This window comes from Acipenser ruthenus, chromosome 6 (assembly GCF_902713425.1).
Source record: "Acipenser ruthenus chromosome 6, fAciRut3.2 maternal haplotype, whole genome shotgun sequence".
Lineage (NCBI taxonomy): Eukaryota > Metazoa > Chordata > Actinopteri > Acipenseriformes > Acipenseridae > Acipenser > Acipenser ruthenus.
This window is the reverse complement of record NC_081194.1, coordinates 20751962-20779911: the sequence shown is the minus strand read 5'-3', so window position 1 is coordinate 20779911 and position 27950 is coordinate 20751962. Positions and strand designations below refer to the sequence as shown.

The 27950-nt window shown below is 36.0% G+C and overlaps 1 protein-coding gene across 1 annotated transcript in view; it reads left to right on the top strand.

The window, feature by feature from the left end:
• Positions 1-27950, top strand: part of hbs1l (HBS1-like translational GTPase) — a 52325-nt gene that overhangs the window by 21629 nt on the left and 2746 nt on the right. Inside the window, exons 5-17 of the mRNA XM_034018197.3 lie at positions 11559-11667; positions 16725-16978; positions 20424-20589; positions 22431-22548; positions 23132-23278; positions 23406-23480; positions 23951-24068; positions 24999-25067; positions 25190-25294; positions 25972-26062; positions 26491-26599; positions 26795-26895; positions 27157-27301. Coding sequence (XP_033874088.3) covers positions 11559-11667; positions 16725-16978; positions 20424-20589; positions 22431-22548; positions 23132-23278; positions 23406-23480; positions 23951-24068; positions 24999-25067; positions 25190-25294; positions 25972-26062; positions 26491-26599; positions 26795-26895; positions 27157-27301 — 1607 coding nt within the window. The remainder of the gene's footprint in view (positions 1-11558; positions 11668-16724; positions 16979-20423; positions 20590-22430; positions 22549-23131; positions 23279-23405; positions 23481-23950; positions 24069-24998; positions 25068-25189; positions 25295-25971; positions 26063-26490; positions 26600-26794; positions 26896-27156; positions 27302-27950) is intronic.

Sequence of the window (27950 nt, the reverse complement as noted above, 5' to 3'; positions counted from 1 at the left end):
TCCAAATGCAAATTACCTAATTAATATTAAAGTACATGGAGGGCATATTTCTATGTTTCTGTCTGAGTTGCAATTTGGACTTGCGTGATTACTGATATCGTGCAGCTTTCTTAAACTGGGTTTCCACAAAGTTGTGTTGAAGAACCACAAGTAGAGCCTGCCTCATTTGCCCACCAAAAAAATATTATCAAAAAAAGCAAGGGAAACAAAAACCTAGATGTAGCATTACATAAATGCAAAATAAACAAAACACTCCATTAGAAAGCACTATGTACAATACATGCATTTGCTAAACCTTTTTTGACTGTATATATATTTATTATAAACCTATTGTAAATGTGTATATATAATATATACAAGTTTTCCTACAGAACCGTAGCTTCAGCAATTTGGATCCTTATGGTAGTCTACCAACGAAGCTAAAATCCAGCACTTAATATGTAAAAATTATTGAGTCAAAATATATTGTTCAGTACTTAAGAACATAAAAGTTTTGGAATGAGAAAAGGCCTTTCGGCCCATCAAGGCTTGTTGTACCTTGTTAGCACACCTTTCAAATGTTCCCAGCGTTTTAGATCCCACTACTTCAACTGGTAGGCTAGTCCATGCATTTATAACTCTGTAAAAAAAAAAAAAAAAAAGTGCTTCCTACCTTCTGTTCTAAACTTCTGTTTATATCCCCTTGTTCTTCTGTCTGTGCTAAACTTGAAGTAGTTTCTTGGGTTAACTTTTATCTATATCATTTATGATTAAATACTTCAATCAAGTCACCTCTGTCCCTTTCTAGGCTGAAGAGATTTTATTATTTTAACTTGCCCTCATAGTTCATGTCATTAAGTCCTGGGATCAGCCTAGTTGCCCTTCTCTACCTTCTCAAGTGCAATATTGTGTGTTTTGTAGTGTGACTAAAATTGCACACAGTATTATAGGTGGGGTGTAAAAAAGGGCATTGTATCATCTTAGCATAACCTCTCTAGACTTGTATTCCATGCTTTTTTGCAATATAACCTAACATTCTATTTGTCTTTGTAGTTGCCTCACCACATTGGCGAGATACTTTTAATGATGACTGCACTATAACCCTGAGATCCTTTTCAAAGTTTTCATCCTGTTCATTTAATACTTATAACATGGATTTTTATGCCCAATATGCAATACTTTGCATGTTTTAACGTTTTAAATGAATTTGTCACAAGTTTGCCCATTTACAGAGAAGTGCCAAATCCCTTTGAATTACCAGGGCTGTGTATTGCAATGTGGATCTTGGTCCAAGTCCTTTATATAAATGAGGAACAGTAAGGGTTGACCCTTGTGATACCCCACTAAGTAATACACCCCCCCCCCCCCCCCCCCCCCCCCAAACACCTGTCTCTGATTTTACACCTCTCAAAATGACTGCTTTTTTTTTTTTATAACCAGTTTCATGTCCTCCCATGTATTCCTGCTGATTTTCATTTAAGTATAAGTCTTTCATGTGGTACTTTGTCAAAGGCTTTTTGAAAACCAAGATAAATTATATCGTAAGCATTGCCATCATCTACATTAGCTGTGACATCATTAAGCATGACCTCTCTTCTGAATCCATCCTGGCTATCCCCTATAATACTAATATTGTTGCTATCTTCAAGCTTACCTCAGGAGGCTGTGTGTTCCAGTGGTTAAAGAAAAGGGCTTGTAACCAGGAGATCCCCAGTTCAAATCCCACCTCAGCCACTGACTCATTGTGTGACCCTGAGCAAGTCACTTAACCTCCTTGTGCTCCGTCTTTCGGGTGAGACGTAGTTGTAAGTGACTCTGCAGCTGATGCATAGTTCACACACCCTAGTCTCTGTAAGTCGCCTTGGATAAAGGCGTCTGCTAAATAAACTAATAATAATAATATTATGTTAGAAGCAATATTACAGTAATTACTAAATGATTGAAGCAATATTACAGGAATGATGATAGAAGCAATATTACTGGAATTACTATTACGTCTACAATTACCTGGGTATGTCTTATCCCGCTTTATAAACAAAGGCACAAATCTAGTCTTCAGTGATCTCATCTGTTTCTATAGAACTATTTATGATAGTAACCAGTGGTATACATAATTCTACCATTGTTTCCTTAAGCAGCCCTGGATGAATCATACCTGGGCCCAGTGATTTTTTTTTTAAGCTCCTGCAACTTATTTAATACCTGTACTTCACTAAAATCTTTTGGACTGTGCGAGCAAACGGGCGGCACTGGATATGCACGTGCTATGTCACATTCTCAGGACAATGGAGAGAGAATTTGAAGTTTCTGAACTGCATGTAAACCCTGCCAATGTCTATTGACTCTCTGTATTAATCTCCCCACAATACAATAGTGTTATGTACATTTGTTGGAATTTGACAGTGATTGTCATCTTGACCTCAGACCTAATATGGCAGTCATACTTGTTTGGTTTTTGTATGAAAGAATACTTTGGGTCTTACTTTCAAAGCATTTTTTTTTTTTTTACTTTTGATGAGTAAAGCACATAACATAAAGGCATATTAGGTCCCTAGATTTGAATATTTAATATCTGTCTGAAACACTACCCTTACAAAGTTGCATTCACGTTAGATAAGCTGCATTATTCTGATACAACATTTACATTATGCTACTTGTTCACAACCAAGACATTATCTAGTTTATATTGTAAACTGTTCATGCATTGGAAAGGATAGGACCATAGCAAAGGTAGTGCTATTTTTACATTTATATTAACATAGTAAGCCTCTGTTTTTGTTTTTGAAAGGTTAGAATCCTGTTGAACTTTACCATCTGGTGTTCAGACAAAGCTACATTTTGTGATGAACATGACATTTTATGTGCGATTTGCCATTGTATTGTTTTTCTTGTGCTACTTTTTTGCACCTGTAGCTTTATAGCTATTTAGGTCAGGGTAGTGTTTTCAAAGAATAAAATATTGTTGCCTGCATTTTTTAAGGCTTTAGTCATGTTAATATCAGTGTCTTATTTTTCAGTTATTGCAACAGATTTTAACAAATTTCACATGGATGTCATGTAATTTTATTTATATATAAACTGTGGACATTTTAAATCTGATTTGACAATGCATTCTATGGCAGTTCTGTTGCAGGTACCCAGGTAGCGAATGACTCTCCATAGAACAACTGTAAACAGTTCTACCAATTTGAGTGAATTGTGGTTAGCCAGTACAGTGGGACAAACACAAGATGGACTTTATTCAATTTGGGGAAATTTGACAGTGAGAATTGTTTTATTTATGATTACTCATTGTTATTGGTCTTCATTGTTTGGGCAGTGAGTATCTGTAAATATGATCAAATGTTGTCCTGAGCTACAATAATTTGTATGTGCATAGATCTTAATGTGACCGCATTTGTACTGTATTGCTTCATCACCTGACGCAGATTATTCAGTAAACTGTGAGACAAGTAATCTGGTTTTAATTTAGAAACAATGTATAAATAAGACACAGATTTTAAACAGTCAGATGTTTTCTGTACAACAGCATAAACCACTGATGAATAAAGTTCCTCATTGTTGGCACTTTCCTTTTGTTTAGGTAGGTGCAGGCTGTTATCCCATGATCGGTCTCTGCATAGTTTTTGTATGGTGAATTTGTTTATCAAGGAATAATTTAACAGAAAATTGTTGGATTGTAAAAGCAGGGCACACTTAAAGGAAATGCACACAAACAGAGAGACAGTTTAATCACAATAAAAGCTGTATATTGATTAAATTAAGTGGTTGTTGTTGAATTTAAGGACAACTGGGAAGCTAACTGGTTGACTGCATAATATACAAGTGCCACATACTCCCTCTTCTGGTAATACAGTTTACTTCAATGAAAAAGAAGAACATTAATGTTGTTGCTAAAGGTTTAAAAGAATCTGTACAAAAACATTTCATGTATACAAAAACGTCCAGTTAGTGTAAAGCGTCTCGCCATATAAAGATGTGATACTGCATCTAGGAAAGGGGCAAAGTTATACAAAAAAAGGGTCAGCCCTGTAAAGCTGTAGGCTACACAACTGGGACAAACTTGGCCTTTCATTTTTATTTTATTTGGAAATAGTTGCAACATGAATAATAATTAACAAAAAAAAGCTCTTGTTTAATTTACTCGCTTTACATTATTTGATTACATACTTTGCTATCGTTGCGGCACAGTAGATGTAGTCAGTTTTGTTGTGTTGGCTTTCACGTCTAATGGACATTAGTCCCCAGTTCCAAACCACCACCCAGTTCTGTCCAATTATTAAGGGACCCAAACTGTTCAGGTTAGGCTTGGGTTCAGCTTGCAGGGTTGTGGGGGAATCCTGCGTGACATTACCACTGCACTCTAAACCTAATATCTCAGAGACCATTTGATGTACCTGGCCTCTGACTCAATATGGCTGCTATTCTTCGGTTTTGTAACTTTTTAGGTTTCTGCAGAACTGTTTTTGTGATAGCCTGTTTGACGCACCAAGTTCCATTGCAGGTGTTAAGCTTTTTACTGCCACATTGTTTTAACCTCTGGCCACTAATGAGAGACACTATATGCTTTTAAATTATTTTTAAAAGCTTTTTTTATCATTTATACAGATTTACATATGTTTTAACCTCCCACCAGAAACCGTTTGCAGCAATTAGGCTACTCATTTTTCCATATTTATTTTACTGCGTTTACCATTTTATCAAAAGTGTCAATCCCCTTGCAATATGCTACCGGGAAGCTTTATTTTTGTTCATAAAATCACCAATGTCTAGTTTAACAGTAAACTGCCTAATTAATCTGATCCCTAATTTCCAGATGACAGTGCATGGTGATGTCAATACACTGCACCAGATCAGTACTTTAGAAACTTAGTAGTTTGATGTTTTTTATGAAAGAACTTTGTTTGGTACATTTAAAAAAGTGAAACTAGCAGTCATTAAGTTGAGCAAAAATATGTTTACCTCGGAAATCCCCGATTTGTGGTTTGTTAGCTAGGAAATCACCCTTTTTTTATTTCTGCAAAAGTTAGTAGTCCAGGTATGCAGTCAAGATTTTATAAACGGACTCCAGCAACTGCTCAGTAGTCCTCTTATCATTAAGTTTAATGTTAAAATAACAACATTTCAACACAAGAGGTGATTTCATAGAGTGTACAGTATAATATATCTTATGCATACTGTACATCTTTCCATTTTACAGTGTTATGTTTGGTTTAAAAGGTCCTGTGAGGGAGTGATTGTGTTAAGCCTAAAATGCGCTTTAAGGATTTGTATGATAAATATTAGGTTAGCATAGGACTATTGTAAATACATTTCCAGGTCTTTTATGCAAAATCTGGTTCTATAGCCAGTGTTCCAATGTAGTTGAATCAGTCTGAACATTGGAGGGATAGATCATTTACAGCCCAGTCAAAGAATGCATCAATTTGCAATGCAAATTTCTGCACTTAACAATAGTTCAGTCAGTCTGTACCTTTTTTATGTGCTTTCACTGTTTATGCATTGTTTGTAACATTGTTCTGGTGAACACAATTCATAAAAAAAAAAAAAGATAAATAAATAATTGGATTTAGAGAAAAATGGTCAATTAAATCCAGCATGGTATTGCAGTTTTAACTTTTGATGGCTCCTTTTACTATTGCAACATTTTGATTTTTGATCAGTGCTGACTTTCAATTCAGTTCATGTTGGGTCTCAGGACGTGGTATCTGAGTAGACTTTCTGAGCGCATAGGCGGAAGTGTAGACAACCACTTTGTCTCCCTGTGGGCTATCTATGTGGGTGTAGTTTTTGAGCTGTGGAAATACCAAGACTGTTTTGATTTTTTGGAGAGTTGTTTTCTTAAAAGATTTGTAAAAAATATTGTTGAAATGAGTGGGATGGTATCTGTTCTAGAAAGGGTGACAAGACCTATATATATATATATATATATATATATATATATATATATATATATATATATATATATATATATATATATAATTAGCTATAGTTTAACAATAAAAAGCATTGTCTTTTTTCTGTTTCTTATACTGTGTGGATTAAAAAAAAAAGTATCTAATTATAATCAAAAACAGGAAAGACAGTAATATGAACTGAGCTTGTCCTTGCTTTCTGCACTTGAGGTGTAGCGGAACTGCAATTACTTGCGGTATTCTATTTCCCCCAACATGAACCGTATCTTTTACAAGTCTGACCACAAGCCCAACCTGGGCATTGGGTTTATCTTGTGGTTTTAAGGTGTGGTGTTTGTCTCTGAGCTTGTAGACCTTTTTAGTTAAATTCCCATCAAAGGTTGAATAACCAGTTACTGACGTCTTGTCTTGTTTGGGCTGTATTCTACATACTATTGCTTTTCTCTTGCTTCCTGTAGGTGAAATAAACATACAGCTGCTGACTATTGATTTTAGATCAATCCATATTATCAGGGATTCGCATACCTTTTTTATCATTAGGTTCTTATTAGGTAAGTGTTATTGAACATGTTAGCTTGACGGCACAACTGTATGTATATAAGGCTATAACTGATGGGGAAAAAATATATTATTTTAAGTAAACTGGTTAAGTAAATGTATTTTTTTTAAACTCACCTTTATAAATGCAACAGCTTTCAAGCATCGACTCCTCTCTTCCGCGCTCAGTTTGGGAAGAGAAGCCTCAGCGAGCTTCCATAACTCCACTCCCCATAACTGCATCCCTCTTCTCTGAATGGACGGCTTAATAGAAATCCCTGCTATCATTGGTTGTTTCAAGTGCCCATTAAAAGAAAATTATTCATGTTATGAACTGGTGGTTTCACCTATCACTCAACATTTTTTTTACAAAAACTTGAAGCAGCCAATGATAGCGCTAGCAGGGAGGGACTGTAGTTAAATTGGAACCCTCTAGTCTTTAGTGAAATATTGGGCCTGGAATTGAATTATGGTTAGCAATAATCAGCTCAGTTCCAAGGAGATTGTTGACAGATTTTTGAGAAGTCGGGAAATCCACAATGCCTCTTCCACTGTACAACCGACCCACGCCAGGGCTGTACGAGCCCTCACGGTACGGTTAAGGAGAGCCTGGGTTGTTTTTCCACTGCAGAGCCGAGCCGTGCTACTGACGTCACACGCAACAAAAGATAGTTTTTATTGATTATTGGTATTAATTAACCCAGTTAAAAAGATGCGCAGACAAATGGCGTCCAAAACTTTAATAGACCAATGGTACAGCTGTGTCTTGTATCACTATATTTTGTAAATATATTTAGGAATTTTTTTATAATCCACAAAGTTTACTGATTTATATCGACTTACTAAAGTTCAATTAATTTTGTTGAAGGGGGGTGGGGGGGGGGGGGGGGGGTGAGAGAAGGTTTTAAAAATATGATTTGCCAAAGCTAACCCATTTTTTTAAGGATAGTTGATTTTTGTAGAGTAGTTTTTTTTGTTTGGGTGCTTAAACAAAAAAAAAAGTGTGAGCGCAACGAGAGCCGTAGTTGTATATGTGGTACAGCTGTATTTTGTTTTACTATATTTTTGTAAATAAGTTTAGAATTGTTTTATGTTCCGCATTTTTTTTTTTTTTTATATATTAATATAGTAAAGGCCAAGGATGAGCAAATTGGTAGAATTCTGTGTTTTTGAGTGTCTGAGTTGTGTACCGTACCCGCAGGTTATGTCCATTTGCTTCAAATTGTCAGAAATTCGGGCATAAACTTTCTCGTTTCTGACGCACGACTTCAGATATTCAGAGTCCAGAGATGCAACGTAATGACGAAAATCCTTAACCCTGCCCCTGGCTTGGCTTGGCTCACAGCCGGATTCAGATGTCTTGTGAGGCTGGAGTTTCACGGTTTGGTTCTCGCTCGGCTTGACAAATAGCCAGTGGAGAACCACCTGTACCCTTACCGTACCGAGCCCTCGGAGAAGATGTATAAGATTCCAATCAACTTGGTGGTTTGGGGAATCGGATCAGCCTGTTAGCTGACAGGCACACTGAGTTTAAAATATTAGTGTTCATCTTAATCACTGGAAGATGATGGAATTTGCTTAAATTCGCATGGTATGATTCATTCCCTCAATTATAGAAAACGAACATCTTTTTGTCTATGAAAGAAAACTTCACTTTGCCACCTTCTGAAAAAGAAGGCATTGGTTTCTTTGCCTACTAGATTGCCTCTCACAAACTATCAGCAGCTTTAATTATTATTATTATTATTATTATTATTATTATTATTATTATTTAATTCTTAGCAGTCGCCCTTATCCAGGGCGACTTACAATCGTAAGCAAATACATTTCAAGTGTTACAATACAAGTAATACAATAATGAATTTAATGATTCCTACAAATGGTTGTTAATGTTTAGAGTAATTTTGAATAAATACTAGTTCTTGCTAAAAGGGATATAGGGTAGTTGCATCTGTTTGTTTGTCCAATTGCCATGTATCTTGCTATCCACTCATAAAAATGTCGTTCTTTAGCAGAAATTTTTCAGGGCATATTGATCTCGGCTAATCTATAACTTAATACAGATTGGATGACTAGTTGAAAGCTTAGTGATCCTACAAATCAAATACAACTTTGTACTGATTTTTTTTTATATATATATATATATATATATATATATATATATATATATATATATATATATATATATATATATATATATATATATATAAAAATACCATTCATTACTCATGCAGAATTACTTTGTGGGATATGTGTTCTACATTTAATCTCAAACATGGGTTTCTGAAATGAAAAAAAACAGGTATCACATTGAATGTTACTATTCCAGAAACCCTTTTTATTTTTATTTTTTTGTTTGCAGTAAAAATAACACATCTTCCACCCAGTCATTATGACAGCAAATAGATGCCAACATATTTATTTATCTTTTACCTAATTTAAAAGGGCCACTTTTATGACTCCTATTGCTCTAATTTTGTGTTTAAACATGTCTTACAGCTGTATACGCCAAGGTCCCTTTCCCCAGAACCTCCCCATGGAAACTCCCTTAAATTGATGTCACTTTTCTTTTTGTTCCCTGGAATTTCCCAAGACTGACTGACAAACAAACACACACACACACACACACACACACACACGCGCGCACACACACACACACACAACTAAGAATCTAAGTTTTGTTTTCTTCCCTGTACACTTGGTTTTCAGTAAAACTTCTATTAAATAAAAAAGCAGAAAAAAATATTTCATTGGGTACAGTCAGAAATGCAGGTTATTTACTGGTATGCTTAAAATGCTTATGCTAACATGTTTTTGCAGTGACATATGATTGGTATGGTTAATGCAGTTCTAGGTCTTTCTTGTCTTTTTTTCAAAACTTTTTAAAATGTGTTTTATTGAAACCAATCCTTCCCTCGCACCATATAACACAGTTATTACTAACAATATCAAGTGAGGCTATTTAATTCACCCAGCATTATAATTCATTGTTTTGTCATATTATTTTTTAAAAATGGAAGCCCATATGTAGTGATTCATCACAATTCTTTAACTTTCATGGTTAAATATTGCTTTAGGTTTCTCAGGGGTTCTGAGTCATTTCCTCTGTGTCAATGTGAAGATTGTAATGCAATGTAGAGCAGTTTGCTATCCTCAGTATTTGAAGGTGTTTGAAGCAAGCTTTGAGTACCTGAGTCATGCATTGGCACATGGAGTCAAAACACAAGTAATTTTTTGGGGCATTTTTCTTGACTTTTTGACTAAGCAGTTCCACTAGCACTATTCAAAATGTTTTTTTATATGAATGTTGGTAGTTACAGCTTTATATCTGAAAAGCACTACTGTTAAAAGTCCTCTCTAACCATTCTGCTGACCACACTGTTTACACTGTATACTAGAGATGCATATCCCACGTGACAAGGACATTGTGGAGTATCAGAGTCTGGGGATAATAGGAGCTGTCTGCTTATCAGTCTTTATGTATACATACTGTAAGTTACAACCGCTTAAACAATTTTAATAAAACTGGATAATACTCTTCGCAAGTTACTGACAAAGAGAATCTGCAACTCATGGGTATATAGTTGCCAACTGTCCGGTTTTTGACCCGACATCCAATTTTAAGGGAATTTGTACAATGTTCAGTTAGAACCACTGACCAGACAGCAAAAGTCCAGTTATTGTGAATCTTGCTTACTCACTGTTCATTGCCGTTTTGTATTTCCATTCTTGCTGAGCCAGTCCTTCCAACGCTGCACTGTGGAGACGCTTTTTTTTTCTTTTTAATATCGGTCCGTTAAGTCCGAGAACTACACTGAAATGTATTCGGCGTTATTTTGCCATTCACTGCTTAGCGGGATACGATTACTGAGCATCCATAAACAGTCATTGTTAGGCATAATCTACTTTTATAATTGAATAGCTGGGGTCTGGGGCTCACCTGGTAAAAGCACAGCTGTGTGGTGTGCAGGGTGTCATACAGCGCAGGTTCGCATCATGGCTGTGCAGAGTTGCGTTCCATTGGCTCTGGTGCTCCTGTGGGTTAGGGAGTCACACCCGTCAGGGACTGCTTCTCCTCATCGCACTACAGCGAATCCTATTGGCCAGTGAGCTCAGAGCTGAAACCTGCAAGGCTGACCCTTGTCCTCCAGAGGTTGGTAGCTCGCTGACATTCGCTCTTGAGTTCCTGGATGTAAAACAACAACCTGGCTTGATCGGAGGATGCCCAATGAACCTTTGGATTTCCGGAGCTGTGGGGAATTGCTGCGGTGTGGAGAAGAAATTATTGGACCTTCCAAATTGGGGAGAAAATCGGGGGTAAAATAACTGCACACAATTTAATAATAAATAAAATAAAAATTGTATAGCTAAAAAAGGAAATAATTAGTCATTTCATAGGCTCACTGCATGTTTTTGCAGTTAAGTAAAAAATGTCTTATCTTAACGGTTAATTGTTTTGTCTCAAACTCTATACCAATTATTGTTCTTTTTTGTATATTTCAGCATTAAGAGTAACAGTCAGTACATGTTGCAAATTTAACCCCTTCCTCTGTTGACTACCTTTTGGATCAGATAGCAACACCTTTTCACAAACTATGAGTCAAGGTGCCATTATGACTCTTGATGGTTCTGCAAAGCAGTTTGCAAAGGCGGCTTTTGAAGCTTCTTGATATGCATCTGTGATGACAAGTGTAAGGAGAAGTGTATCTTGCAGCTGTTTCTAAGGGGAAAATCTTACTGTAGGTGCCCATGTGTATTGATGCCTTGTGGTTTCAGATAATCAGCTATTTGTTGTCTCCAAGTTAAACTTATTAACTTTCATTGACAAAACTTGCAACAGCAATATATTTTTGTTAACATTTTGTCCAACATAATGATTTATTTTAGTTTCTTCATGGTGTGTCCAATGCCGGGAGAGGTCTCTTACCATTTTTCTCAACAGAACAGTTTCAACTGCTCAATACCTGCTTCTTTCTTTTTATGGTAGATTGGATTCTGGGACATTTGTGCTGTGGACCAAAAACTTTGATGCATCCCAATTTTGAAGCATTTAATCAAGTAACCTATTCCTCCCAAAAGTGTTTTTATGGAATGATTCAGTGATAATGTTTGTGACTTATTTTATAGGAAGAGCAAGAGATCCAACGGTGACTAAAATTGACTCAGAAATCGTGCCTAAAGTTGCCAGAATGACTGTGTCTGGAAAAAAGCAGACAATGGGATTTGATGTTCCAAGGTAAACATGTTTCCCTTTTTATATTAATTACGTTATACTTCCAATCCTAACCTAATAACCATTTTTTAAATCTGTTTGCTTTACAAACACTTTCCATAAGGAAAACAGAAGCTACTACAAAAGAAAAAGATACCTACAGAACTTTTACATAGCACATTTCATTTTGTGACCACAGTTATTTTGAAAGAAAAATGTCCATGCTGCTTATGAAAGCTATACGGAATGTGAATTTTGCACTTTTCCAAAGTTTCACTTTTATCTCTATAGAGTAGTCTGTGCAATGAGATCCTTGCCCCTTTTTTGTTTTGGTTTAATTTGCACACACAGGAAGCAGCATAAACCATGTACATGTTCTGGTGAAAATAGAAAGACTTTTCTATAAGCAACTCCTTCACAGTGAAGAACTGTTCATTGAACTGTTCGGGGCTGGGGATTCCCCGGGCTTCTATATACTTCCTCCATCAGGTGCCTGAATTGTTACTTAAATCTTATTAAAATAGCATAGTCCATGGGCCAAGACCAGAACTGTTCAAGTTGGCTGCACCCCCTGTCAAACTAAGGTTTGTGATGGATTCATTTTCACCAAGCTACACAATGCTAACTTCTACAATATCAGTTTACTTAGACAAGTGTTATTTATCATGTTTATAAACATAATAATACTACTTATCTTGATTTTAGGTTTTTTATACTGTATAAATTAATTTTTTATTGTCAAATATTGTAGTCAGTTGGTAAGTAAAAACGGTAAAGGCAGGATATTGGAGTCAAGCTCTGATTGGGAGAAAGGAGCTGGGGATTATTCTGCCCCAATTAATGTCTGCACTAATGTCTTCTGATCACATAAAAAAGGAGGATTGTCAGTATTTCTGTAACTTTGGCAGTGTGTAGAGTTTTCACAGCTCTGTCCACACTTGCAGAGTTCTGTACAAGCCAGCTTGTTGGTGATGCAGGAGCAACAGACTCCATTCCATTTCCCTGAATAGCCACAGGTGACAAGCTCCATGAGGGCATTTGGAGCAGGCAAATTATCCATCCAATTAAAAGTGAGATCCCCTTCAACCACCGTCCAGCATGGTCCGGTGTAGTTTAACTTCCAGTGCACCTGCATATCGCAGCCTGGTAGTTTTCCCTTTGTATGTGCTACTTTAAGGCAGCTCTGCATGGTGGTAACTGGTTGCTGTGAAGATTTCTACTGCAGAAGAGTTTGTAACGGCACTCATTAACATCATCTCCTGCAAGGAACGGACAAAAGCCTTGCTTGTATCAAAATGCTGCTCCAGTTTGCTCATTGACTGACAATGTCCTGCATTGTTGACAATTAAGTCAAAGGAGAGTTTCTTCCCTTTTCTGTAGAATGCACTGGTTGTGTCACAGCCTGTGAAAGCATGCATTCTGGGCAGAGCTTCACACACAGATAGGCTCAAGTTCTTGCACATAGCTTCCACATCTATAAATCGTCTACATGATCTTTTGGATGAGACTTAAAACCAAGGTCCTATTGTAAGTGACTCTGCAGCAGTAGTTGTTGGTGCATAGTTCATCCCCTAGTCTTTGTAAGTCGCTTTGGATAAAAGTGTCTGCTAAATGACTAATTATTAAAATAGCGTCATAATTTCCACATCTTGTTGATGAATATGTGCCAGTCTTGATCATAGTTTTGTCAATAGCAATTCTGTCATAGTTTTCTCAAATAGAATCACTATTACCCAGACGAAGCAGAAACCATGAAAAATCCAGTTGTTGACTGTATGACTCAACATGAGGAGGTGTTTCCAGTGCATGCATACCAATGATGCAAACAGGTGGGTCTCCTTCGCTACCAGCTCTGTAAGGCCGCAATCCACTGGAGTAATGGGATAGTGAACGTTGTTTGGATCATGTCTGTGATTCTAAAGGACTTGGGAGCGCCCCCCCCCTACCACTCTTTGGATTATGATGCAATATATCACCCAGCAAATATAAAAATATATATATATATATAAACAGCATCACATGACTGTGTGTATATATAGCGTATATGCACAGCTCACATACTAATGAGCCGCTTCACACTGTATAATATATGTATTGTGCCTTGAAAAAGTCTTCACACCCTTGAACATTTTTCACATTCTGCTGCCTAAAATTACTTTTTGAATTGTTCTTTCATGTTGAAAGTGTAGATGCTGCTGTGTAGATCAGTGAAACAAACTCCTACTTTAAAGCATTTTGAATTGTATTTTTTAGGCAGCAGAATGTGAAAAATGTTCAAGGGTGTGAAGACTTTTTCAAGGCAGTGTGTGTGTGTATATATATATATATATATATATATATATATATATATATATATATATATATATATATATATATATATATATATATATATATATATATGTGTGTGTGTATATATATATATATATATATGTATGTGTGTATATATATATATATATATATATATATATATATATATATATATATATATATAATATATATAATGTGTATCATTGTTTATATTTATTATTTATTATTATTATTTATAAAAAATGAGTAGTCATTAGACAGATCATAGGTATTGCTCTCTGTTTCATTTTGTTGCGCTGGCTTGCTGGCATATTATAGAACACTTTCTTTAACAAATCCATAAATGTTTTATATAAATCTGTAATCAATCTGTAAGTGTGAACATTCAGTGTTTTAATGTAATTTAAACCACGTTTAAAAAAAAAAAAATATATATATATATATATATATATATATAACACACATGTGTACGTTATTATACATGATTATATTATTTCTTTTGACGACACAGTATTTGATACGTTTCCAGGTCACGGTAAAGTATAGACTGTCAGCATTAATATAGCAAAAACTCAGCGTGACAAGTGAACGCGAGAAGGTTGGTTTGATTATCTGCATTGACGGCGTTCTACTGTCTGTAGTGCAGTAAGGGTAGGTTTTATTTTATATTTTTGGAAGTTCATATATCAATGTAGGCAGTGCTTGGAAGTTGGCACTTACCAGCAGTTACCATGTCCACGTTGCAGGTTCACTTGAGCTTGGTCAACGTTTAATAAGTAAGATGGTGTCCTGCTGACCCCCTATAGCCACCTCCTACAGAACATGATTATAGGTCCATGTTTCTCCTCCCGACTGTTACAAGGCACAATCTTCATAGCTTGTTGGATATCGGAGATTGGAAAACACATTTTATGAATGTAGTCTGTATAGGGCATTTTAAATAGGTAATGTGCTTGGATTGATCAAGAAAAGTTAATATATAAACTTAAACATTATGTATATTTGAGAGTTAACCAAAAACTTTGGTTTTAAAATAATGATATGAAAGAAAAAGTAAGTGGCTGTCTCAAATGTCATGATGTTTGGTTATCATCTGCTGTGTAAAGTGTAGTTTTTTTCAGTCCTATGTGGATTCAGATCATTCCCATATGTATTCCCTATAAATCTTTTTACATTTGTAATTGTAAATCTAATAACTAAACCTGGTGAAGTAGTACAGCTGAGAAACTTGTGTGCAGAAATGTAACACCAGATGTATTATTTCCTTTGTTTCATCGGGTTAATCTTATCAATTCTACTGCTCTATCCAGAGTGTAAATTAATAACCAGGTACTGTACCTTGGTGGAAGGAAAAGGAAGAAGTTGTGGTTTAAGCTGTTTTTCCCACAGACTGTTTAAACTGAATTTGTCCCCAGTTGAACTTGAGCTACATGTACTAGAGTCAAATATAACTAGAGTTAAAATAGTTGCTTCCATTTTCTTTGGTTAGCAAGAGGTTACACAGTGCAGATTAGCAGCTGGAGAAATAGCATCATGGGAGGGGGGGGGGGGGGGATAATTGGTCTAATCATTTTGAGAAACTGAATCTCTTTTTACAAATATTAATATTTTTTAATATATATTTTAATACTTCATTTAGGGTCATGCAGCTTTAATCATGCAAAAAAAACAAACTTGCAGGAGGCATACTAGCTAAGCAAATTAAAACCATTAGCTTTTATGGGTAGAATTTAGAAAGCGAGAAATATTTAAACACTGTTTAAAGGTATTAATTCAGTATGGTAGGGCCATTTTTTTTCCCCCAGTAGCTACATATCTATTTTTGGTCAAACTAGCGTGCAAAGGACTAAAAATGGATTTGTGTACTGTTTTCACTTTTGTTCTTGCTCAAGTGGTGTGGGAAGCAGTGGATAAGTTTAACCTTTTTTCTTTAAGATACTTTGGTCTTTGGGGCCTCAAATGTCACCTATATAAAGGCTGCAAGGAAGTAAATCGCTGGCAATGATAAAGCATTGATCTGGTTGCTTTTCTGCAATGTACTTTTTCCCTAAACTTTTACTTGCTTAGGAGGCATTGATAATTTATATTGTTGAAGCAAAACTAGAAAACGATAGTAATAAACCTGCTTTCTGTCTGCACATTTTACAGCACTAAACTACAGAAAGCATACCCTAGGATAACTAATTAGTAAGTTTTATTTTTATAGTCATAAAAAAGAAATTTAGAAACAGACTTGTATGCATATGTTTTTTGCACACATTATCTCCCAAAATAATTGAATATCTGATACTCTATTAACTTTATATTGTTTCACAACCTATTATGTAGGATTTCAAATGTAACAGAATTGTTCAGTCTCTTCTTCGTAAATGTATAATGTTATAGAGATGTTATAAAGACTGGGCCAGATTTATCAAGATCTTTACATCGAAATTAAATGTGCATTTTGTTTTTTGTGACAGGAAAATACAATTCTTAATGTTACTTGAGTAGCAAACAAACGTTTTTTAGTTATGAAATTAACCTTCTGAATAGTTTACTTCTTTTGTCACTAACTTTTATTTTTTTACTTTTACAATAAATTGTTCAAATTGCACTTTTGTGTAAACTCTTCAGATAAATCTTTGCCTTTTTATGTTCAGCATTTTTAGTATTGTTTCCCTGTGGCAATGTTACAATTTTTCATGTTTTTAAATACATGTTGTCGGTTAACTGTTATATAACAGTTTATATAACAGTTATTTATATATATTTTTTTCTTTTCTATATTCCAGTACCGAAGAGAATGGGGTACTGGGTAGCACTTCCCGCAGGGGTCAAGTTCCTGAAGAAATTCCCCCACCAGCACTCCCAGATGCTCCGTCCAAAGTTGCATTTTCACCTCCCTCCAGCCAGAACCTCTCCGAGGAGTCTCCAGCTGTGCCAACCCCTGTCAGAATGTCCAGCAAAGCCAAGCAGCAGATCAACATCAAAGCAGAACTGGAGAAAAGACAAGGAGGAAAGCTTCTGCTGAACCTTGTTGTTATAGGTAATGTTTTTGCCTATCTTGCCTGTCTTTCTCTTTGTTTATATGTTAGGACCCCAACATTTTTTAATGGGGTTAATTCAAATTTTTAGAACCTCAAAATCTTTTCATGTTTAGGGGGTGGGGTTGTCTGCCGAATGACCCAATCGCGATGCCGAAAATTCACTTAAGACGACCCCAATCTGAAGATCTAAAAACACAACGTAACTCAAGCAATGAGCAGCAACATCAGTGCGAGTCGGTCTTTCAATTAAAGCTACAGTACCACATTAGCACCGAAGAACACAACTTAGTACCATCGTTTTTGCTGTATTCAGAATAAAATAACACCTCAAATAGCAACCTAAATATTCTACATTTGTTTAATTCTAACAAATAATGACATTAATACAATAATCTGAATAGTGCAACAATTCTACATTGTTGGAATGTATTTTCTATTGTTTTGGCCAGGTTACAATATTTCAATCAATCAATCAATCAATGTATTTGTATATAGCGCCTTTCATGGCAATGCCACCCCAAAGTGATTTACAGGAAAAAAATATATATAAAAAATACAAAGTACAATGTCATAACTAAAATAAAAACATGATTATAATCGTTACAAAACAATTTACATTAATAAAAAAAAAAAAAACTCCCATTACCAAATGTTTTTACTTGGGCTGTCAAGCGATTAAAAAAATTAATTGAGATTAACTGAGATTTTTTTTTAATCACACATTTAATTGATACAATTACTGCATCCATCTCATTTGTTTGTTTTATTACTGTCGTCGTCTTCGTCCTCATCGTCATCATCATCATCCAAAAAACAACCCAGCATAAAAACCCTGTTTTTTCTATTTCTGGATTCTCTTTTATAGTTTTATATTTATTTACAATCCAGCATTGTTGTTAAATTGTTTGAACCAACTGCTAAATCACAATGGAGTCAGTTTATTACACCCCTTTACTGCATTTACAATTATCGGTTTCCTTTACTCATAAACTGATGTTTTTCATTGCTTTTTAAAATAATAATACAGTCAGCACTCACATAAAACGCTATCAAATTTTGACTTCAGTGACGGTTAAATGTGTGTGATGCATATCTGATTATTTCATTTTGGCCTGTTCCAACCCTTGTCTGTTTTTCAAGGAACACAAAAAAGATTTCAAAAGTACATATCTGAAACAGTTGTGTATAAGTAGGCTTCCATTTAGATGTACTGTATTGGTTTTGGTGGTACAGTACTATATTTTCAACAAAAGTAGTCATTTTGATTCAGAACGATATGATTCTGAAAATATCACTTGCTAACACTAAAGAGACAACATGTTAACTGTAATACAGTACATACTTTTAAATCTATATGTATTGTAGCGGTCTGTAAAATTTCCCATTAACGACCTAACAGCAAAATTAAATCTAAATGTTAGTCATGCACAGAACTGCGTAAAATGTAATGCAGTTTAGCAAAACCAAAAGATTAAAAAAAAAGTTTCCAGAATTAACAGTATCCCAAGACATTATTCAAAATTGCAGAATATTGTGCTCAATAAGGCCCTAATGTCACAGTTCACTTGCAAATGAAAATGCACAAAAGCAACAAAAGATCAGACAAAAAAAAAAAATACATCACAGTATCTAAAACTGTTTAATGATTAACTGTTATATTACCATAGCTTGTCTCGTTCGCTTTGTTTTGGCTGCATTTTCTTCAGGTGAAACTGGAGGAAGCGCTGTGTAACTGCATAATATAAGACAGACTGATTTGGCATGAGAGAATTAAAAAAAAAAAAAAAAAAAAAAAAAAAGTGGGCTGTGACGGATATTCAGATCAATTATAACATTGAAGAGATGGGCTTTGTATCAGAAAACTGGTGACAGTCAGAAATCATATGTGACTGGTAAGTGCATTAATTTGTTATATATATATATATATATATATATATATATATATATATATATATATATGGTTATACTTATAGTATCGTATGTAGCTTGATTCATGAGTTTGCAGCGATCCTGAATTTCTAAAAAGAGTGCTCTGTCTAAACTGATGGGTTTCATTTGTTGTATTGTTGTTGTCTGTAGCAGAAAAACTACTAGAGTGTATTTTGAGAAGTGAAAGCAATTTTAGCATGCAGGTGGTACATCAGACTATTTCTACATTAGACATTTCTCAAGCGAATGAGAGCCTCTCACAACTAGTGGCAACGAGTTCCAAAGTTTAGGAGCACTAGTGGAGAAACTCCGACCTCCCCAAGTAACACACCTGGGCAAGGGAACAGCCAGCAGCTCCCCGAGTGACACACCTGGGCACGGGAACAGCCAGCAACTCCCAGAGTGACACACCTGGGCAAGGGAACAGCCAGCAGCTCTGACCTGAAGAGTGCAGCTGACACCTCGGGATGTAGGCATGTAGCAAGTCCGATAAATATTTAGGGCCGGACAGCCTTGAAGGTCAGCAGAACAATCTTAAAAATGACCCGATATTTGAAAGGTATCCCATGCAAAGTTTCCGAGACAGATGTAATATGTTCAGTTTGTTTTGTACTTGTCAGTATTCTTGCAGCAGCAGCAGCATTCTGGACCAGTTGCACTATTCAGATTTATTTTATTAATGTTAATTTGTTTGAACTAAACAAATGTAGAATATTTGGGTTGCTGTTTGATGCAAAAACGATGGTACTCTGTTGTGTACTGTGCAGCTAATGTGGTACTGTAGCTTTAACTGGAAGACGCTCACTGTGATGTTGCTGTTCACTGCTTGACTTGTGTTGTGTTTTCGGATGATCTTCCGCTTAAGTGAATTTTCTGTGTCACGGTGGGGTCATTTGCAAGACTAATGGGAACAACAGATTAGAGGCCAAAAGCTTTTTTTCTAAATTGTTTTGAAAGAACATTTTTTAATGTGTGCTACTCGTATCCAGAACAAAATGGACACTAAACCATTGCCATTACATTGTGTAGAATATTCAGTTTTTAATTTGTTGCTATTTTTCATAATCTCTGTTAGGTGTTGATGTAAAGATGATGACTAGCCTGGATTTGTCTTTTTTTTATATGAGTATTTCAAATTGACACCTTTTTTTTTTCTAGGACAGTTAAGCTTTTTGCAGACTTTTTGTATTATTTTTTTAATACTGGTATTTTGCTATTCCTGAAGTGAGTAATGTGAAGCAAATACAGTATGTCATGTAATATTGTTCGTGTATGCACATTTATTATGAAACATATATATATATTTAAAATGTGCTAAATTGATGGAGATATGTATATCTTTGTCAGTGCAACAAGCAGGGAAACCCCCTGCGCATGCTGCAGATTAGTCACTCTGTTTTGTTCTCAACCGCACCCCAGTGAACATTTATTTTACATTTGTACATACAGGTATTTATTTTGTGCATCAGCATAAATCATTTATGGTTACTTGATATACTTTTAATTTAATTGCAGGTCATGTAGATGCAGGTAAAAGCACATTAATGGGCCATCTTCTTTACTTGCTGGGTAATGTTAACAAAAGGACAATGCACAAGTATGAACAAGAATCCAAGAAGGCTGGAAAGGCTTCCTTTGCATATGCCTGGGTACTGGATGAGACTGGGGAAGAAAGAGACAGGTATTTGGTCCACCATACACACCTGTTTTTTGCTTCTTTTTTTAGTGACTAGTGTAGTGGGATTTTAGCAAGGCATAGAGATAGGTGAATATACTTAAAACATACATGTTTTGTCTGTCAGGTCCTATGTTTGTTTATTTAAATAACAGCTGCTGATGTGCAAGATGAACATTGGTTTAGTCTAGACCAGCGGTTCTCAAACTGTGGGCCGCGACCCCAAATGGGGTTGCACGTGCCTTCTAATGGGATTGCGAATACCTGCGCAATTTAAAAAAATAAAGAAATAAATAAAATAGTTTAAGGAACAGGCACGTTCATTTTTTACTCCGTTTTATTCCCTCGCCCTACCTGAACCCTATCTGAACGTTCTGAACTGGTTACCTAGCAACCAACTTGCCCTGTCAGCCAATCAGAGGAATGCACTTCTGTAGTGTGTAGTCCAGCCTCTGTGATTTTTGTTGTGAAGTGAGTTAAAAAAAGTTGCTTTATAAATATCTAAAAATTGACAGTTCTCTGAAGAAAAGTGTTGGAAACGGGAGTAATGAAGCAGAATTGAGTGGCACTGCAGCAAAAGAAGTGCCGACAACAAGGAAAGAAACACTCAAAAAGCTTGTAGATGCTAGGCTTAGTTTTCTAGCTTACCTTGCAGATATTTTTGATAGCTTAAACATTCATAACACTCCAAGGATGAGATACATCTGTCCTTTATCTCTCTGACTAAATCGAATGCTGAATCAAGAAGCTGTCCTTGTGGTACGATCACGTAAACCGTCACAGCCTGGAAACCATTTTTTTACGAGATAACTTTTTGGATGAGAGTGCCTTGTTAAAGAGTTACTTACAACCATTTATTGCCAGCCACCTGGACAGCATTCAGGTTCAGTTTGGAGAGTACTTCCCTGAAACGGATCGGGAAGCAGAGGGGTGGATTAGAAACCCCTTTATTGCAGAAGAGACTGCAAGTACTAATTTGCCACTTGCGGCGGGAGAAGAATTAATGGACCTTTCTTGTGACGAGACACTGAAGCTCAAATTTTCTCAACAACCTCTTGATTACTTTTGGATTTCTCTGCGACAAGAATACCAAGTACTATCATCTGCAGCTCTGAAAGCACACATGCCTTTTCCGGGTTCATCCATGCAAGCCCATCCCTCCCATTAAGTTAATAATATTATAATAATAATAATAATAATAATAATAATAATAATAATAATAATAATGTATTTTACTGTTGGCTGTAAAAAAATCGTGCAATTTGTATTATTTTATTGTTTATTTAGCAGATGCCTTTATACAAGGCGACTTACAGAGACTAGGGTGTGTGAACTATGCATCAGCTGCAGAGTCACTTACAACAACGTCTCACCCGAAAGACGGAGCACAAGGTTAAGTGACTTGCTCAAGGTCACACAGTGAGTCAGTGAGTGAGCTGGGATTTGAACCGGGGGCCTCCTGGTTACAAGCCTTTTACTTTAACCAATTAATTCAAATAACCAATGGTTATAGATTAGTTGTGTTTATTGCAATGCATATTTTACTTATCAATACTAACTATTCTGCAATAACACAGGGCAGTGGGGTCGCATAGTCATTTTTAATGCTAGAAGGGGGTCGCAGTGCAGCGAAGTTTGAGAGCCGCTGGTCTAGACTTTTGTGCAAATATAAATAATGTATTAGTTGGACCAAATAACCCGTGCCAAATTGTTTGTTTATTATGAAACTCAACACAAATTTAATAGGTGTACATTGCAGTTTTGTATTTTTTTTAAACATAGCCCAAAAACATTACTGTGTAATTGTATTTTGTATACATTGTTGATTTCTTGTTTTGTTATCATAGGGGTGTGACCATGGATGTTGGAATGACCAAGTTTGAGACAAAGACAAAAGTGATCACATTAATGGATGCACCTGGTCATAAAGACTTTATACCCAACATGATCACTGGAGCTGCTCAGGTACAAAAGATTTCTTGCAGACGGTTCTTAAGATAATATTTGATTATTACCATCACATGGTGGATGACACACTAGGGGATGTGGTGGGAGAACTAACAGTTTTCAACAACATGCAGACTGCCTAATGGTCACGTACACAAAGACACCACAACAGCAGACGTTTATCACACTGTCCGATCGTGTAACCGCAATCTAAGTTGCTAATACATTACCGTAAGGGTGTGTCACTAGAATGATCTTGCCATTTATACTACTCATGTTTCTTAATTTCTATGAAGTACGGTTATACATTCATACAGATTAGTTCATATTTGGAGCCTTTAAATAACTGTTGGCTGTGTTGCATGAGGAGTTGAATAATATTCCACAAAGTAATTTTTTTTTTTTTTTACACCCAAAGATATTGCCACACACAATTATATATGACTCATTGAACTATGCAATATGTTTCAATTGGAATCTTCATCTGAAAAGATTAGCCCTCCTAGCTAACGTAGGTAAAGAGGTTCCCTCTGCACAATTGCCAGGTGTTTTGAGGATGCCCTCTGCACGTGCTGTCAGGGTGTTTTGTTTTCTCCGGCAGGCTGATGTGGCAGTACTTGTGGTCGATGCCAGCCGCGGAGAGTTCGAAGCAGGTTTTGACGCAGGCGGGCAGACGAGGGAGCATGGGCTGCTGGTTCGGTCTCTTGGCGTCACCCAGCTGGCAGTCGCTGTCAACAAAATGGATCAGGTAACCTGAAGGCTTATCTCTGCACTGCAGGGTGCACCACAACTTCCTCTCGCTTGTGAGAAAATGTACACCATTTGCCCACTGCTGTGTATTTTCCCAGGGTTAATAACACATGTGTGGTTCACAGGTGAACTGGCAACAGGACAGGTTTAAGGAAATTTCCTCTAAACTTGGACAGTTCTTGAAACAAGCTGGTTTCAAGGTAAGATAGAAGCATATTCTATACTATAGTTTTGCTGTTCCGCCTTTCCATTTCACTGTTTGCATATTTGAATTAGAATTGGACAAGATCATACAGGATGATTACAAAAGTTAACAATGCACCATACAAAACAAAAAACATTATTAAAAAATGATGCTGGCACATGGTAAGTCTTTGTATTCCTTTAGATAGGAATGTCAGGTGTGATGCCTTAATAAGATTAGAAGTTAGACATATTTAATGCACATGCCCATGTTTTTATAGCCTTTTATGCTGCCTGTACATAACCATCACACTTAAATTTACATACATATTTTAATAACAAGTTGTCTAACTATCCATGGCTGATTATGCTATACCTTAAACGACCTACCTAAATCTAAGACACTATTTTTCATTCGTGTATTTTAGTAAAGTGTTCCAGTAATCAGACTGGATTTACATGCAGTGCTTTTCTGTTTTCCCTGTAGGAGACTGATGTGTCCTATATCCCCACTAGTGGGCTCTCTGGTGAAAACGTGACCACTAAGAGTAAAGAACCCGAGCTCACCGCTTGGTATAAAGGACCTTGTCTTCTGGAACAGATTGGTGAGCATCTCTTTGTGTGGCATTGTGAATGCATCACTTTAGACTGAGCAATAGTGACCATGTACAAAATATTTTAACCCTTTGCGGTCCATTTATTCAGCGCGTCTCAGGCGCGTCAGGTCCAATTTATTTTCACACGCGCAGTTTATTTTAGACGCGCTGTTTATTTTAGACGCGCTGTTTAAAAGTATTTTTTTGCATTCATGAGATACGCCCCCTTTTTTTTCGGGCTTCTCTTGGCTCCTAGCCATCTCACTCGGCCATTGAATGGTTTTCTCGGCTTTTCCGGAGAAAAAACGACTAGAGACCTGTTTTTTGCGTCTTTTTGATGATGTCGGACAGGGTCCAACATTGGACCGGAAAGGGAAAATTGCAATGTCTGACCAGGTCCGACATAGGGCCGCAAAGGGTTAAATAATAACGATTGTAACAGGATCCTTTAACCATATTAAAGACCATATTAATGTACTTCTTTAAAGTAATAAATGAAATTATTTCTCATATGGATGAGCAATATTTTGATTTAATTATTAAACCACAATTAGTTTATTGAAAAATGTGTTGTAGACTCCCCAGTGACTTGCCATAGTACTGCTATATGGAGTACGGGGTGAGCCATAGGAGCGTGGTTGAAATCCCACTTGCAGATTGTGTAGCCTCCAGGATTCAGTAGCTTTATTTTGGCAACAACTGCAAGTTGTCTGGATAAGGGCGTCTGCTAATAAATAAATAATAATAATAATAGTAATAGCTAGCCTGCTGATTTTCTGTCCTCTAAAGAATTAAGTAGGTTGCAGTAGTGAGACAATATTTAAATTGGGCTTTTCAAATTAGGGTGCAGTGGAATAGATAAAATTGATTATTTTTTTGTTTCTCTTTGGTACCGTATGTTAACCATATGTTTAAAATCTTTTTTTTTTTTTTTTTTAGATGCCTTTAAGTCACCACAAAGACCAGTGGATAAACCTTTTAGACTGTGTGTCTCTGATGTTTTTAAAGGTGTGTGTGATAAAACTTCCACTCACCTCTTTCAGGATGGAGTTGTTGTTTTAAATATATTGAGTAATACAGTACTTGTTTAGGAACCTTCCATGGTGACAAACCTGTCCATTTCTTTACAGATCAAGGATCAGGATTCTGTGTGACTGGAAAGATAGAAGCAGGTTATGTACAGACAGGGGACCGGATATTAGCAATGCCCCCGAATGAAACCTGTACTATTAAAGGTACTCCTGTTAAATTTGAAATTATATTCCTTCCCTTGTGTTATTTAAGAGTAATGGAAATTAATTGGTTACATTTGTATTGTTCTCTATTCCCTTTCAACAGACAAGCTCTTAATTCATTGCCTTTAATTGTGTGATACTGGAGTTTTAACTGAATTGATTCAATTGTAAATGTCTAATGTGCTTTTTGTAATGTGCCCTGTATACCAAAAATGCAATTATTTAAGAACTGTACAATAGTGTGCCCTCTCTTGGTCATTTAAGGCAAATGAAAATATTAGTGCACAAGGGGTACCAACACATGTGAAGGATAGAAAGGTGTCCTAATAACACGACACCTGTTAATTTGTACATAAAAAAGGGCATTTTCCATTTCCCCAGCTTTGTTCCCTCAGTTAGTTTTAGGCAGAAGTAAGAATTAGGAAAACCATCAGCCTTTTACGTGGGGAGGAAGACATAAAGAATCTACTTGTAATCAAATCTCTAAGATTGGAATTGATGGGGGGGGGGGGGGGGGGTGATTTGCATAATATGTTGGCCGCATGTTTTTAGTTTCTGCCTGTTCATAGCGAAATCTTGTGAGTCAGAGCAAGCTCAGGCAGGTATAAAACTGCTACTATCATTACCTGAAAACTGAATTCGGTGACCAAGCAGTTCTTGTTTTGACTCATTTCCAGCTATCACGTTGCATGACGAGCCAATCGACTGGGCAGCAGCCGGAGATCACGTTAGTCTCACAGTGACTGGCATGGATATCATCAAAATCAAGTTGGTGCACACTCATTTCATCAGACCTAGTTACTTGTCGTCAAGAACAACGAAGTAAACGTCTCAAAACCTTGAAGTCTTCACTTCCAACTCGAGTTGTCCCTCCCTTGTATTCTGTCTTTGGCTCTTGAGCATATTGTCCTTTGATAAGCTATTTTTCAATCAGTGAGTATTACTGATCTTTACCTAAAGGAAAAGTGAAAATGAAAGATAATGCTCTGTTGGCTGAACAAAAAGCAAATTAACATTGATGTCAGATTCTCCCCTATAAATATGACTTTCCCACTGCTTTCATCAAATATCATGTCTAAATTAAACTCATTAAAAAAACAAACCATTATTTGATTTCAGTGAATAATATGTTATCGGTTAATCCAATAAAGAACTTTGAGTTTCATACAACTAATACATCCCTTTTCTGTTTTCAGTGTTGGGTGTGTGTTTTGTGATCCAAAGGAACCTATTAAAGCGTGTACACGATTTCGGGCGAGGATCCTCCTGTTCAATATTGAAGTTCCAATAACACAAGGATTTCCTGTAAGTTTGGAAGACAACAATCCACACAAGCCATACCTACAAGAGTGTGAATTGAAAACTCAATAAAATAAGTTACCGTAAATTATTGAATTAAATCCTGGACATTTTTTTTTTTTTTTTTAATTATTTCTGGTACCAAGAATGTGTAACCTGAAGCTAAAACATTTTTTTCCTATTTTAATAAATTAATTTTAGGTGCTGTTGCATTACCAAACTGTCAGCGAACCTGCCACTATTAGAAAATTAGTAAGTGTTCTGCACAAAAGTAGCGGAGAAGTGCTGAAGAAGAAGCCAAAGTAAGTCATGTGTAGCCTACAATTTTTTTTAAAATGAAACTGTCTTGAGACCTCTAAGTTCCCTCAAGAGCTGTGTATAACTATCATTAGTTGTACATTTTACTGTTAGTATATATATTTTTTGTAATTATTATTCAGTTACTTAAGGCTCATGTATAAACAAAAATAATTGTTAATCTATTACCCTTTTAAATATGTCGTGTCTTGCATGGATGGAAGTACAATTTTTGAAAGGTAATAAGAGTACCTTGTGAATTCTAGGTGCTTGACTAAAGGTCAGAATGCATTGGTGGAACTACAGACCCAGAGACCAGTTTCTCTCGAACTCTACAAAGACTTTAAAGAGCTAGGACGCTTCATGCTGCGGTATGTCGGATCCACTATAGCTGCAGGCGTTGTCACAGAGGTAATGTCTTTCACGTTTCATGGTTGCCTTTTCTGTATGCTTAAATTGTAATCCTTTTTGGTGAACAAAGGTACCTTTTATCATTTATTATAAATAGCAAACATAAATCAACATTGAATGCCCTTTAACGAAGTGCACGGGGAAATTCTCCATAAAAGAACAAAATAATTCTCATGGTATAAAACAGACATAAAAAATGTCAAGGCAAAAAAAAAAAAATAGTGTTGGTAATTGCATTGCAGATAAATGTTTGTGAAGGTACTAATCATTTCTAATAGAACTCGCTTAAAAATGTTCAAAAATACCTGCTGAAATGTTGTGGTGTCTTCAAAGCTTGTTCGTTGTTTTATTGTATTATCTATAATGTGAACAAGGTTTATTTGGCAAAAAAAATCTTTTTGTTTAGCTTTGAGTGACATTGCACTACAGCTTTTAGTTTTAAGATTCTCTAAACAAATGATATTTGCAGTACAGTAATCCGTCGCATATCCGACTGTCGTGGGACCAGAGTAAGGGCAGATATGTAAAAAGGCTGTTAAATTAGTCCTGTTTTAAATACCATTATAGAAAGCTGCAACGATTACTATATTCACACACTTATTGTTTTGAGATTCAGCGTATTAGGTAGCTCCCCTAAATCCCTTGTTTA